General features: G+C 36.3%; 1 protein-coding gene across 4 annotated transcripts in view; it reads right to left on the bottom strand.

Annotated features, from left to right (window-relative positions):
- The window catches only part of kaznb (kazrin, periplakin interacting protein b), a 134,257-nt gene extending 121,494 nt beyond the window's left edge, over nt 1-12,763 (bottom strand). For 2 of the 4 annotated variants that reach the window (XM_019090795.2, XM_019090797.2), the window contains exon 1: nt 12,187-12,750. In XM_019090795.2, coding sequence (XP_018946340.2) covers nt 12,187-12,262 — 76 coding nt within the window. In that variant the 5' untranslated portion in view covers nt 12,263-12,750. Of the gene's footprint in view, nt 1-12,186 lie in introns of all 4 variants that reach the window. The other 2 variants (XM_042734089.1, XM_042734088.1) reach the window with 2 other exon arrangements.
- Between the last annotated feature and the right edge of the window lie 3,088 nt (nt 12,764-15,851).

The raw sequence follows: 15,851 nt of genomic DNA, 5'->3' as shown, positions 1-15,851 counted from the left end.
CATGACTGAAAAAGGCTCCAGAGAGATTATACCAGTTCTATGCTTTTTAGCCAATCCAAAACACTCTCTGCCTGTGAATCATTTTGCAATTAGAGGGCATATTCTTGAAGTTTGGGTTGTATTTTATTTTAAAGGTGACCTATTATGCCCCCTTTTACAAGATGTAAAATAAATAATTAAAAAAATTGTGTATATGTGAAGTTTTAGCTCAAAATACCCCACAGATAATTTTTATAGCTTGTTAAAATTGCCACTTTTAGGGTATGAGCCAAAACCTGCCATTTTTGTGTTTGTCCCTTTAAATGCAGATGAGCTGACACACTTGGCCCCCTTTACAGAAGAGGGCGGAGCTTCAAGAGCCCAAGCTCTGGAATACAAATAAACATTCCACTATTAGTAGAAGCCTGTTATCTTTACAGAAAACACACTTGGTTTAAAAGTCAGTCATCAGTGTAAACATGCAGAGACAATGGTAGCTTTAGCAACATTAGCCTTACAGAGTGCCAAGAAGCTCTTCAGAAAGGCAATTTGGAAAAAAAAACATGTGATACTTTGTCTGGAGCTGACGTTTACGCACAAAGTGTTGGTATTGATCCCTAAGCATATAAGGGACTTTACCGATTTTTTCCAGGATATTTCCAATTCTCGCCATTACCAAACCATTAACTATGACCTCTGCCTCAATAAACTCCCAATTTGCAGGTTATTAATAGTTAGTAAGGTAGTTGTTAAGGGTAGGATTAGGGATGTAGAATACGGTCATGCAGAATTTGTACTGTATAAGCACTAATAAACAGCCAATATGTTAATAATAAGCATGCTGATAAGCAACCAGTTAAAGGGGTGGTTGATTATGATTTCACTTTTTGAACTTTAGTTAGAGCATAAACAACGTCTGCAAAGTTATGACGCTCAGAGTTCAAAGAATTCATTATTTAAGGACTACAAAAAATGGCTGGTACTGTAGCTACAACGACCTTCTTCCTAGGTTTGTGATATCACTAACCCCTATGTTTACATAAACCCCGCCCCCGGGAACACACAACTACCTGTAATGGTAAGGGGGCGTGACGTTTCCGGAAAACTAAAAATAAAATAGTGCAATATTTGAAAAAATGCAATAGGCCTATCCTTTACACACATACAGAGTTTATGTGAATCACTTCTATGGGAGTAATCTTCTTTTCAAAATGGGTGTGAGTGCACCAGTTAATATTATTAACACCAGTTAATAATGTTATTATAGTCAATATATTAATATTCATCTTTTTATTTAAATTTAATTCTTTTTTTGTAATATGACTTTATTTCATGTGCTATTTCCATAAAATAACACAGATATTTAAGCTCATTTTTAAATATAATTTATTTGTGAATAAAACTAAATTTTCAAACATAATTTCTATTTTCTCAGTATTTTCAAATGTAAATTTAAATGCAAGTTAAAAATATGAAGCAAAAATAACATTTTAAATTAAAAAATGTTATCTTTATTTTTCTCACATTGTTCATTATTTATTTTTTTATTTCTCATAATGTGGCTTTTATATCTCATAATGATTTTATTTCATATGCTAATTTCACTATTAACTTTTTTTTCAGACTTCCCAATCTGAATAGCACAGGTATTTAGGTATTTAAGCATATTTTTAGCTATTAGCCTATATACAGTAGTTGTGAATAAAACAAAATATAAATTATATTATAAACAATAATTCTTTTTTTTTATTAAAATTATATGCAAGTTAAAATATAAGATAAAAATAACATTTTAAATTTCTCATACTCGACTTCAAAATTATTCAAAATATCCATTCCTAAACATGGATGCGCACTCAAACACTAATACAATATTATGAATTATTTATACCGAAGCTGACAAGCAATATCTGGTTTGAATTGAGGAGACATGGATGAAACAATGTATCAGGCCAAGCTTTTTGTAGCATCTACTTAAACTAAAACCTATAAAATATTTAAAGGGGTTTGCTGAAGATGCTGTGCTCACTAAATGCAGCCTCACTCCAGCCATTTCAGCACATAATCCAGATATCTCTGCTCAAAGTGCAAGGAGAGCAGGCTCTCAGTTCCATGATAGATGGATCACTCATCCCGCACAAGACCAAGACCTGCATGAATTAATCTCTTCACCCCTGTCTCATTTCCTCTCCGCCTGCCGCTGCTGAATATGACCTCATCCTGCCGTTAGTCAGTCTGATGGGGAGAGAAGACGAAAGACAGTTATGAAGAGTGCAGAGGGTGGCTTTTCCCCTCCATAAATCTGAATTATAGGGCGGCTACACTATGCATTGTGATTGTTTACTTCCATCCATAGCTGAACAATGCTGATCCAGGCATTTGAGAGCACAGGAAGCCTTTAGCTTTCTCAAAACATGTCAATTGCCCATAGCTAGGTTACGTCAAAATCAAAATGTTACTGCCATGTTGACTCAATCATGTGCCTTCAGTGGGCTGCACACATTGAACTCTCTGCAGCGGTGCACCTCAGATGTCAAAAACTGACAGACCTGTCATGCACTGAAAATAAGGTGTTCATGGAACATAAAAAAATATTCAATTATAAGTAAAACTCTTAAGTGAACTTAAAATGTCACATTTTTTATGACATAAAACCTGCCATCCCTGTAACAATGACCTATTTAGATGAAGTTTCTCTACAAGGTCTTTACATGATTTTAAACTGTTCAATGTTACATGCTCCATCTCAAATTTGAAACCATAATCATCACATGATTACTTAAATCGATTCGTTAAAAATAGCTTTAAATTCCACACAGACCTCAACGTTTGGTACATCAAGCTAACAAGGCTAACATCATTTTAAGCAGAACAACAAACACATCTTGACATCACAAGACAATAAGTGACTAAATGTGACAACAAAATCAACAACAGTCTACATAAAACTGGCAAACAGTCAAACAATGCATTCCTATTAATTATTCATGCTGTAATGCATGCTGGGAAGCGGGTGAATTACAAAAGCATTTTTTCCAGGCATGTCTGAACTGAATAAAAATCCATCTGATAGTTTATATATATATATATATATATATATATATATATATATATATACACAGTATATATATATATATATATTAATTTCATATATATATTTTTAAAGAAACAAATATAACATTATAATGTTACATGTATTTCAAATAAATGATGTTCTTTTGAACTTTAAAATCAAAAATCAAAGAATACAGAAAAAAATGTAGCACTGTTTTTAATATTATTATAATAAGAAATGTTATTTGACCAAATCAGCATACATATTAAAATGTGTCTATTCTATATACAGATATAAAAGCTACATTTATACTTATACTTACAAAAATCATTAGAGTAGTCTTAAATAATACTGAGAATTAACCAGATTTTTCTAGATTAGTGTATTTTTTTTTTTTTTGTTACATTTATTCCAATACTAGATGCACCTAAGAAAATCACCTATACAAAATGAATACATTTCAAATGTTTTATGTAACATTTCAGATGTATACTATGGTTCACCAAAAGCTGTCTGTATCATTTTTGGCAAACAAACAAATAAATAATAATATTAATTAAACATAAATAAACATGATTCACAATTTTGATTCATAACTACCCCAACTACGTTGATCAAGGAAGTAAAGAACAAGGAGGACATTTACCTTTGCCTGGGCATTCATCTTTAACCCTGAATGTACCTCTCATCGCAGTAATACCTTTAATCATTTTAAATCAGCGAGAAAGTTTCCCCAGCTCTGCCTCAGATGTCTAAATCAAGCGTTGCCTGGAGGGAGCCCAAAGTGTGACTGATCACTAATAAGCTTTAGTCTATTACATGTCACCGAGCAAAGCCAACGTGGCTGCTGACATCAGAACTCATGGCAGTGTCCTCATTTTGCTTAATCTTGCTTAAAATAAACCCCTTTTGTCACACCTCTCAATCCCTGTGTGTCAACACAAGCTGAATTGTTTGCTAATATCTGCCATTTTGCAAGCAAATGACAGCAGCACTCCTCCTTGAGCAAAGGATGAGGCAGAACGAGCAAAGATAAAGCTTGAGCCTTAAGTCAAATGAAAGTCAAGGCATATAACATTCAACACAGTTTTCATAATGCATCTAGGAAGAGCAGGCAGAATATTCCACCCATGTTCTTTAATATGTCCCAATCCTACAGGCTAAGCCAATGGCGTCTGCCGAAGAGAAAAAACACGTCTACCCTAGTCTACGTCAGGAGACTCATCACTATTGAGCAGTAAAATGTACTGGTTTAATATTCAAGTCACGTCTTGCACACAGACGGGAGAGCGGTGTGTGTCTAAGGCTGAAACAGATAATAACAGTGTTAACTGAGCGACCTCTCTACATGATAACGCACAAAACAAAAGAGTAATAATGCACATGGTTTTCCAACCAACAATCAAGCTAACTGGATGGAAAATTCCAGCAAGTGTGCCATTCTTAAAGGTTACATCAATCAAAATCACATTTTATGATTGACGCACGAGGTGGTGGTGAATGATTTATTAAATGTTTGACATCCACATTCTCATGAATGTTCATGTCGACAATGAAAAAGTCATGTAGGCAGCCATCAAGCTTTGAGTTTTGCTACTGCACCTTTACATTTATTTTTTCATTTGAAAAGCTAAAGTAGAGACTTTTTAAATACAAAAATCTTCATTCCAGAAATTGAAAAATTTACTCTTTCCAATATGGAGTCCACAAATTTAGATCTACTGAACTTTGGTTTTACTGGTTTACGTATACATTACCATTTTTATCTTTAATTCATCAAGGACAAATTAAACTGATCAAAAGTAACAATATAAGACATTTATAATGTTACAAATGATGTGTAACTGTTTAAACATCAAATAATTTATCACGGTTTTCACTCAAAGATAAAGCAGAACTCATTTTAAAATTGATAATAATATTAATAAGTAACATATCCTGAGCAGCAAATCAGCATATCAGAATGATTTCTGAAGGATCATGTGACACTGAAGACTGGAGTAATGATACTGAAAATTCAGATTTGCCATCACACAAATAAATTAAACTTTGACGGTACTTTTACACAAATAAATGCAGTCTGGGTGAGCAGAATACTTTAGATAAGACTCGACATAAGGTTGAAAAAGAGGCAGTTAGAAGGTTGGATATACAGCAAATCCTATATAAAGGCAGAGGTACCAAATAGGCTGCAAGTGATTAAAATTATTCTCTCCATGGAGAGGAGAGAGCAGCATAATCTGCTGCTGCAGATGTTAAAAACGGATGGTTGGCTACTAAAGCATGACAGAAACCTAATCTCAAAACAAGCTCTTTGCTATAAAACTGTAGTACAAGGTTTCATGTACAATAAAGACAGGAGAAAGTGCAACAGCATTTCCCAAATGCGTAAATTCAGAAAGGTGTGAAATTGACCCCTGTGTAAAAAAGTTCTACAGCACAAAGACTGCAGCGAGGAAAATAAGAGAGAATGACGGGGGAGGCTGGGGAGGATCTGATAATATTAAGCAGTCTTCAAGTTACATAATGAAAATGAAATATGTGGATTTAATCCCACATTCCGGATGATGTGTCAAATTTTCTAAATAAATAAATTAAAAATATGACGCACTTGCCACAGACACGTTGCGAGGTCCCTTTGAAGTGGTTTCAGAAGAAAACAAATTTGCATGCAGGAAGTTCTTTAGCTGCTCAAGTCTTGCCAGCTGCCTCTGTCAAAATATATTCCCTCAGATGTAAACACTATTCAGAGCAGTTCAGAACATCATGTGTAGGGACTGATATCCAAAGCAATTTTAGGCTCCAAAGTAACCCGTCAATTGGATAAAACTGGCATGCCAATTTGCAGGCTAGCCTACAATCACACCTAACCTCACAGTAAACAGCATCAGGCAAATCCACACAGGCTCATGTGCTACATTATTTTTCAACTTATTCCTTATGGAAACTCTCCAGGGGAAATGTTGTGTGTACTTCTTGCAGTTTAGAGGGGGTTACATCACTTTTCTTATTATAAGTGAAATAGTTCAGAAATCTCCAAACTCCTAAGCTTAAATTCAAACAAAACTGGCCCCTGCTTAAAATTCATGAGAACGCTCTAATCAACACGCGCTGCCTGTAAGCTAAGCCTTTTCTGCACTAACGGCTGCATTGCCACTTATAACCAGTTTCTGTCAAATAGACTTAGAAAAATGGATTTGCGGCCAATTGTGAACACCAAAGTTCAAGGAATTAATATTTGCGGCATTTGACCAGCCAATTCACGCTGGTACAAAAGTCTTCCCTACAAAACTTGGCAGGCCTATTGTTATAGCATTTTGTGACAGTAATTAGAAATTAAAAATCAAATGGCATGAACACGAGGCCTTTCCGTCTCAGCAGCTTCTCAAGCCAATGATCACATAGACGTGACATTCAATAATAGTGATTAAGAAAGAGAAGATCTCGAATTAGCCATCTATTGACCCAGATGGAGTGATAGTCAGGCCTCGTGAGGGACATCTAATGACTCCAGGTCGATAAAGATTTGTCAGTAAACCTACAATATAACCACTGCAAAGAAAGTGGTTCAGGGCAATCAATTTTTGCAATCTTGTGCATAAGAAACGATCAACAGTACAATGTTGCGAGTAACATTTTGTTGTGAGCAACATATGCACGATATTAAATCGTGAGTCTCTGAGCATCTAATGTCCCATGAAAATATGCCTGAAAACATATGGGAAAAGAAGTCATAGATTATTATGCAAGCAATGTAGCAGTGTGTTGTTTTGGTGTTTGTCGTCACATTGCAACCAACAACTTGCTAGTGGCAAAAACTACTGACATTTAAATATGTAAAATAAGATGTTTTTATATATATATATATATATATATATATATATATATATATATATATATATATATATATATATATATATATATATAAATATATATAAATGACGTGAATCTGCTGTATTTGGACAATAGATGAGAAACTGATAAATCATTTTATCTCCAAATAAATAATAAATACCTTATGATAGAAAGAAAATATTGTTATTAAACACTTTTATGTTGGCTTCAGTGTCACTGTTACATTGTGGTTATGGAAGCTCTGACTGTGCCCTGTCTTCACAAATATAGGGCTTTTGGACAAGATCCCTCGAGAGGTGACAGATGAAAATATGTCCTAACCTCTAGACAATTCTGCTGATGCTATTCTTTTCCCACTGCTATATTACCTCCTCTACGTCGGGCCAATGATGCAGAAAGGTGACATCTTCTTGGGCTCGGTGCAAATAAGACTTGGCAAAAGCAAACCTGACTTCCAAAAACACTTAACAACAAAAAATCACACACAAAAAGCATAACATATAAAACTACAATTACACACCAAAATTTAAACCTACTTGCTTAAAGGATTAGTTCACTCCAAAATTTAAATTTCCTGATAATTTACTCAACCCCATGTCATCCAAGATGTTCATGTCTTTCTTTCTACAGTCGAAAAGAAATTAAGGTTTTTGAGGAAAACATTCCAGGATTTTTCTCCACATAGTGGACTCCAATGGGGATCAATGGGTTTAAGGTGCAGGGTTTCAATGAAATTTTAAAGGGATACTCCACCCCAAAATGAAAATTTTGTCATTAATCACTTAGCCCCATGTTGTTCCAAACACGTAAAACCTTCGTTCTTCTTCAGAAAACAATTTAAGATATTTTGAATGAAAACCGGGAGGCCTGTGACTGTCCCATAGACTGCCAAGTAAATAGCAGTGTCAAGGTCCATAAAAGGTATGAAAGTCGTCGTCAGAAAACTACATCTGCCACCAGATGTGCAAATGCTCTGGGTGTGTGTTCACAGTGTGTGTGTGTTCACTGCTCTGTGTGTGTGCACTTCGGATGGGTTAAATGCAGAGCACAAATTCTGAGTATGGGTCACCATACTTGGCTGAATGTCACGTCACTTTCACTTTCACTTTTTTTTTTCACTTTCACTTTCATCTGGCTTATATGAAGCGACAGGAACACTTTTTGTGAGCGAAGAAAACAAAAAGAACAATTTTATTCAACAATTCCTTTGTCAACATGCTCTTCTGTCTATGCTCTTCTGTATCAGTCGCACCACAAGGAGGCGCTGTTTTCTTTCAAATCAAAGCTAAATACACGTAGAAACAGCGCATCCTTGTGGCGCGGCTGATACAGAAGAGCAAATGCAGTATACGGTCATATGGCGAGACACAGAGGAGACTGTTGACAAAGGAATTGTTGAATAAAATTGTTCTTTTTGTTTTCTTCTTACGGGTTTGAAACGACATGGGGGTAAGTGATTAATTTAAAAAATTTCATTTTGGGGTGGAGTATCCCTTTAAAGGACTCTACACGATCCCAGCCTAAGAAAAGCAAGATGATTGGTCATTTTCTAAAAAAAAAATTATAATAATAATTATATACTTTTTAACCACAAATGCTTGTCTTGCACTAACTTGACTTCAGACATTACGTAATCACATTGGAAAGGTCACACGTGATCACGACCCAGTGATTACAAAGCGAACGTGCAAAGAAAGTCAAATACCCTTTACAAAAAAAGGTAAAAAAAGATGTCAGATGATTTTGAAATTGGAAGAGAAAAGTTGGAGGTTGGAGTTGGAGGTTTTTGCCCTACCCTACCTTTTTGAACCAAAGTACACAGATGAAGAACTAACCGCACGTGACTTTTCCAACGTGATTAAACAATGCACAAACTCGCGCATACTTATGGCAAAGCTAGTGCAAGACAAGCATTTGTGGTTAAAAAGTATATAAATGTTTTTTTTAGAAAATGACCAATCATTTCACTAGACAAGACTATTATTCCTTGGCTGGGATCGTGGGATCGTTCCGCAAAAACTTAATTTCTTCACGACTGAAGAAAGATAGACATGAACATCTTGGATGACATGGGGGTGAGTAAATTATTAGAAAATGTTTATTCTGGAAGTGAACAGCTAGTTTTATAATTGATCAAGCACACTGTAATTTATATTCTACAAATTTTGTCTAAAATACTTAAATTCTGGAGACATAATTAAAGAATAATGTATAGTCATCCAGTAATTATTTCACATAAATGGACATGTAATACTGAACTGAGTTGAAATTGTTTTATTATGTGAGAAAAAAGAGAGCGCAGAGTGATGCAGCATGAAACTAGCCCATAGGAAATTGCTACTAAATATACAAATTATCAGTCATTACATGAAAATGTTTGAATGCAGATTGTTTCAACTTACCAATAAGAATCAAGCATGTTATATATATATACATGTAAATATATATGTGTGAGGTCATACTTGGTATGCAGTGTCAAGGCTTATTTCCAGAGTAAGAACTTCTCAATCAAACATGCAGCGGGGAAAAGAGGTCATCACATCCTTAGACTCCGTGTAACTCCGTCTGGCCCTGCAGGTCCCTATTAGAATCACTGGCGCTACATATTGTACCATCGCTAACATCTGCAGACACACACAAATGAGCCCACACTTGCAGCCCCGTCCAGCCATGTCTGTTACGCCAGCCAAAACAGTCTGTGTGCCGGCGGGTGAGTGCATAGACTTGGATCTCAGCCACGCTCATGCATACCCATTTAAACACCAACACAGAACATAAAAGCATCGGCGCCCCATGCCAATGACCTACGCCATGGATCATTTTGCGTCGCTTGAAGATGATCTTTCAAAACACTTATGGAGCAAAAACAGGGCACTTTGATCAATGTTAAAAGAGAAAACTGTTCAAGGCGAAAGTGCACCGAAAAGCACCACCATATCCTCCTGTTGGAAGACTTTCATGCAAATTAGAAAGAAAAAATGAAAGACGTTTCAAATCGGTTCATTGTTTATAAAGGCAGAAACTTCAGAAAATTCCACGTCCAGTGTGTCCACGGGGAACAACACATCAGAATGTTTCGAAACTACAAAATCTCATCATTATGGATGATCCAGAATGTGAGACATTCAAAGCAAAGAGCTCCAGAGAAGTGGCTGATGGTAATACATACAGTATTTCAGCACCGCCGAGGCTCAGATATATATTGCAGAGGAGTCTCTTCTTCAGGCACTTCAGAAACACAAATTCAGTAAAGAGGCTTTCAGCGCTCCGAAGCCACATGCAGAATCATGGCAATGTCACACACTCTGCAGACACTAATACATCCCTGCATAGCAAACAGCTAATGAGTTCACAGAAATAAAGCAAACAAAGGGCATTATTTATAAAAGTTTTCTTCTATTTCAGGAGAGCAAACAGAGAGAGAGACACTTTTATCCAAGCAAACCCAACACCCCTAAACCATTCTGTTTCACGGCTGCTGTTCCCTATAATGATTTCAAAACACCCACACATAAAATACAACTCTGATAATGATCATTTTAACACACTTTGCAAAAATGACTGGCTTTTCTAGAAAAGATGCAGTTACTGTAAGTAAAAAATGAATTTTAAATGACACTCTAGTGGTTTAAAATGCAACGATCTCCTGCAGAGGGAGGTAATTTAAGGACATTTCCATAAGAAAAAAAACAAACAAAAAAACGGTGCACTGATATCATGGAGTATAAACCCAAAGGCAAAGGCTACACCTATACAACATTTTTTTTTTGGCCCATATCATATGGAATATGCCTTTTTAGCATTTTTGCAAAACTGATATTTTGCATCACAAACATTTTAGGTTGCATTTTAGCAATACTGTGAGTTGCTCTGGAAAGAAAGCATTAATCAAAAACAAAAAGTCTAAGCTCAGAATGGACCATCTTCACTGTCTGATATTCTCCAGGGTTTCTGTTATAGATGCATGCTTTTCAAACTCTGTCCCAGAGGAACTGGGTAATCACCTGTTTTTCAACGGCGACTCGGCAGCATGGCTTATATCTGCTAATTGGCATGTTAATGTGTAGAGACATGGAATTAAGCATCAAATTAAAATCTGTTTGGATTGTCATTATGGCTATTATCTCCGGCATTTACAAACTTCTGTTTGAGTAATTGCATCCTGCTGCAAGTCTCCTTAATTCAATTGTTCCACCGACATCTAAACTGTAACATTGATGTGAGAAAAAAGGTAATATAAAATATTTATACAGACCTGAGATGTGTGTGAAAGCATTGTAGAAGTACATTTCTTCATAAAGCAATCATCACCTAACAGAACGTTAAATGTAATTTTAAAACAGTACTATAATTCCTTGACAGCTTCATAAATATTGCAGTCCTAAGCACTGATGAATTATTTAAAAAAAGTACTATAAATAGAGGGTTTTAAATTACACTCCTTTATAAATAAAATACATTACAATATGTGAATATTATTTAAAAATGTTCATATTGTCATGTAGTCTGTTTATATTTTGGCACATAAATAACACCTTACAGTGTATGTATATTAAATCTCAGATTTTATGCAAATAAATTAAAGATTTTATATATTAATTTTGAATATGTTACACAAGCTTTATTCCTAGTTACGAGTTGTTAATTTGTCACTAGTTTCCATCTGTGGTTGTTCTAAATTAAGACGAGGGTTGGAAATTTTCTTATACGCTTTTACAAGCCAATACTTTATGAAACCTGTATAAAGTCATTAAATGCAGAAGTAAAACCTGTGAGACAGAAATTATGAAGCGGCACCTATTTATAGCACTGGAAGTTCTTTTTTTTTTGTAAGACAAAATTCATAATTCATCAATGCTTAGGAGTACAATATTTATGAAGCTGTCAAGGAGCAGGTTCCTGCACTGGAGAGGTTCACTCTACCCTGAAAAATCTGAGTTAGTTGCTCAACATAACTTTCATGTTCCTCTTTCAGCCTCAGCTCTCATGACTGACTTATTAAGATCACTACATCTATAAGCAAGATGAGACACACACACACCCGCAGACACATTTCTTGACTGTGTGCAGCTCATTAGCGGGCTGAAAGCAGCGGGGAAGAAAAGCTGGTTCTCTCTCTGCATGCTGGGTGCCTAAACCAAGAGATCAGGATTTGCAGTGGACCAGCAAAGCTTTCATAGACCATAAGAAAGCACTCAGCCGAGACTTGATATTTACCACCCCAAGGCCTGCAAATTGACAAAACCTTGCAATGCACGTGTTTTTCGGACCCAATGTGACAGATCTCAGGTACTTACTAGCTTGCATCAGTTGTCCTTGGCGGCCGAAGACCTGGGAAAATGTGGTGGGAGTACAGGTGAGAGTGTCCTCCATGGTCGGGATGTCCCACTAGGCTTGACGGGCAAGTCTCTGAATGACACGCCACGCAGAAAAGCACAGGTTTGTCGTCCGTTCCCTTTGAGAACAGCAGCTGGAGCAACGTTGCAGCTGTGTAAGAATAGCACAGAGGTTTCTGCTCGGGATGGAGAGAAATAGCCTCACTCACATGTAAGATAATGAGGGAGTGTGTCTGTGTGTGCGTCAAGGAGAATGAGTGAGAGTGTGTGCGGAGAGCAAGCTTGAACGAGAGAGAGAATCAGAGCAATGATGTCTTGCCTTTTCCTGCTGCTCTGTGATCATGTGTTGAGGTTGTGCCTCGCTGGCAGGTTTCTCCAGCCTGAGCACGGCGGTCTGAAGCTCCTGGTCCAGCGTACTCTGTCCTGCTGACTGAGTGAGAAGCCTTCAGTTCCCCCAGGCTCAGGGCGGACTGGCGTTTGTTGTGCTCTGATCGGGTACGTGTGCCCTCTTCTCTCCTCCCTCTGCCTCAGCTCTACCCCTCCCTTTCATTGCCTTCTCTCTCCCTTCAACTCGACGATCCGTTTCGTAAGAAGCGCTGCTGCAGGGAAAAGATTTTTTTTGCAACTCTTGCAGCTCTGCTTTTTAATTCCTCCCCCTGTGGAGGACATAAGAGAAGTTGAAAAGGAAAGTTCATTTTGGGTAACTCACCCAACAGTGGTAGAATATCAGTTGGCATACAATGAGAAATATTAATAAGGGGGATCTCTGGATGCATTGACCTACAGTGACCCCCAAAATGTATTTGGCCATTTAAAAATGTATGAATGTCTGCATTGTATAATAAAATATATAATACATCCAGTAAAATAACCTTGAGACTGGCAGTTTAAATCAATAAATGGGGAAAAAGGCTAAGAAAAGTTAGGTAAGAGAAAAAGTATAGCATTTTTTGTTTGCAGATGCAACTTGGTTTGATATTTGATGCAACAACATTGTCATTGTCATGCTTAAAAATAATAATCACATTTCCAACAATAACTTTTCAAATATTCAACCAATCCATCTAAATTTGGTTCTTTAGCATATATATAATTTGTGACCCTGGACCACAAATCCAGTCTTGAGTCGCTGGGGTATATTTGTAGAAATAGCCAAAAAACATTGTATGGGTCAAAATTATACATTTTTCTTTTATGCCACAAATCATTAGGATATAAAGTAAAGATCATGTTCCATATTTTGTAAACTTCCTACTGTAAATATATTAAAACTAAATTTTTGATTAATAATATGGATTGCTAAGAACTTCATTTGGACAATTTTAAAGGCGGTTTTCTCAGTATTTAGAACTTTTTATTTTTCGCACCCTCAGATTCCAGATTTTCAAACAGTTGCATCTCTGCCAAATATTGTCCTATCCTAAAAACCATGCATTAATGGATAGCTTATTTATTCAGCTTTCAGATGACGTAAAAACTCTATTTTGAGAAGAAGAAAAAAAAGGACCCTTATGACTGGTTTTGTGGTCCAGGGTCACATTTATATACCCACACATAAACACACCCTTAGTTTTAACGTGATGTAGTTACATGTATTTACTATAACAATAACAGTAATGATAAGCAACTAACCTGAAACCAGACAAGCTTAACTGTAGTGCTTAGTAATTGTGTAATTACACTGTAACATCACCTCAAAATAAAGTGTTACCTTCAGTTTCCTTTGTGACAAATTATTCATTAAAAATAGCTGTTAAAAAAACCTATCTAGCTGCATTTCAGGATAAAGAAATTATTGCTACAAAGGCCTGTTTTATTCTTTTACAAACTTTGTCAGGAATCACTTCAGCATTCATTTTTAGCCGTATCCCCATTCGTCAGATGGATTCGTCCAGTGGAAGGCTTGTGTCAGGTCAGTGTGATGTTGAATCCGCGCTCTGGCAAAAGAACATGGAAGATCTGCCAGTGCAGTCATAGTGTTTTAAAAGAAAACATGGTCAAACTGGTATTATGTAACATCCAGCTACATCACCTAGTCATGAAGTTGAAAGGTGACTGGTTTACACAAGGACAGCCTGCAGTGCCACAGCGGTGAAAAGAGAAGGTAATTCTATATTCTATTCTTTCCTTTTATATCAGCAAAACTGAAATTTTGAGTTGTGACAAGAGGCACCGTAAGTTTCACAACTTTCAACTGACAGACAAGGCAGATGCCAAGTGGCTGGAGCGAGCTGGAATTAATTCCCTCTGTCTAACAGAAGGTTCACTCAAATCAAATTCTTTTTGAATGTGAACTGAGGAGACATGCAGATAGTAAGCTGTCAGCTGGGAAGGGTAGAGCTGTTCTTCCTATGCACTCCCCTGCCAGAAGAGATCACTCTCTCTCTCTCTCTTTCCTTCTCACTATTCTTCTGCTCCCTTCAGAGAGGCAGAAAGGTATTTGATAACACACAGACACAAACATCCTCTGCCTACCTAGTTACGTAAGCTAACAATATTTAATGGTCTCTGAACATAGAGATGAAGTAACGTTTTGCAGCAATATAGAGAGTAATAAAACTAGTAGTAGGTCTGAGTTTAAAACTCAAAGAATTAAGACCATTTATATAATTAATGCAAGCTCCTGGTCTTGATGCAATTTGCATAAGATGTCAAAGAAGAGAGTTTAATCAAAAATCTTACTCTTCTTCTGAAATTTCTTTCTTTCTTGGCAAACAAATTCCAAAATTTAGGCATGGTTTTTTTTAACAAACTTGTACTGCTGATTTTATAATCTAATCAATTACCAATTTTTTTTTAAATTATTCCCAAAGGATTGCAAATGACAAACTTCCATATGCATATCTTAGCTTCACTTCCTCATCTTAATGTACTGCATCGACCCACTCGGAAGCTGCATGGGGCTGCATTTTTATGACTGCTATGCCACCTTGCACAGCAATCAGGATTAAGTGTGAGGATATTTCATCCTGTCAAGCAGAGCACAGCATCATGCCCCTCTTCTCTCCCATGCACAGCATGGAGGACCATAAACCACAGCACTTGCCAATAGAGGAACCATAAAATACGGTACCATGGCATGGAAGAAAACATAAACAAGATGTGCTTTCCCTGCTACATAAAGATCTATCCTGTATAACGGAACAAACTTGCACTCAATATTCAATTCTTCATTTGAAAATTGGCAAGCGAGACAGATGGAAGAGTACTTACAGCTATATGAGTATTTAGTCAGGGTTATCTTAAGAACTCTATTTCACTCTTATTTGTTTTTTTTCATGGTCAAATACAAGATTCTGAAAGCCACAATAAAAACAAATCCTTCTGGAGAGATCAAGCTCTCAACAGAATGGGTTCAATTTTACCATCCAGGTGATTCAGAAAAAACATACCTATATTGGACCTGGACAAAAAACTTAAATGCACTATTAGAAATAGGTAAGCAAAAGCCTGGATTAGTCATGAATCAATGCAGACAAAGAGAAGTGATGCAAGCCTAAATATTGACTACGTTTGTAACAAATTAAACCATCTGGTACTGTATATCGAGATACTTTCTACCGTCAAACTAAAAGCTAAAATCAAATATACATTGAAAAAAAAAAATTTAATATATCAATTAGAAC

The sequence above is a fragment of the Cyprinus carpio genome, chromosome B11, assembly GCF_018340385.1.
Source record: "Cyprinus carpio isolate SPL01 chromosome B11, ASM1834038v1, whole genome shotgun sequence".
Classification (NCBI taxonomy): Eukaryota; Metazoa; Chordata; class Actinopteri; order Cypriniformes; family Cyprinidae; genus Cyprinus; species Cyprinus carpio.
Note: the sequence above shows the minus strand (reverse complement) of the source record. Positions and strands in the feature narration are given on the sequence as shown.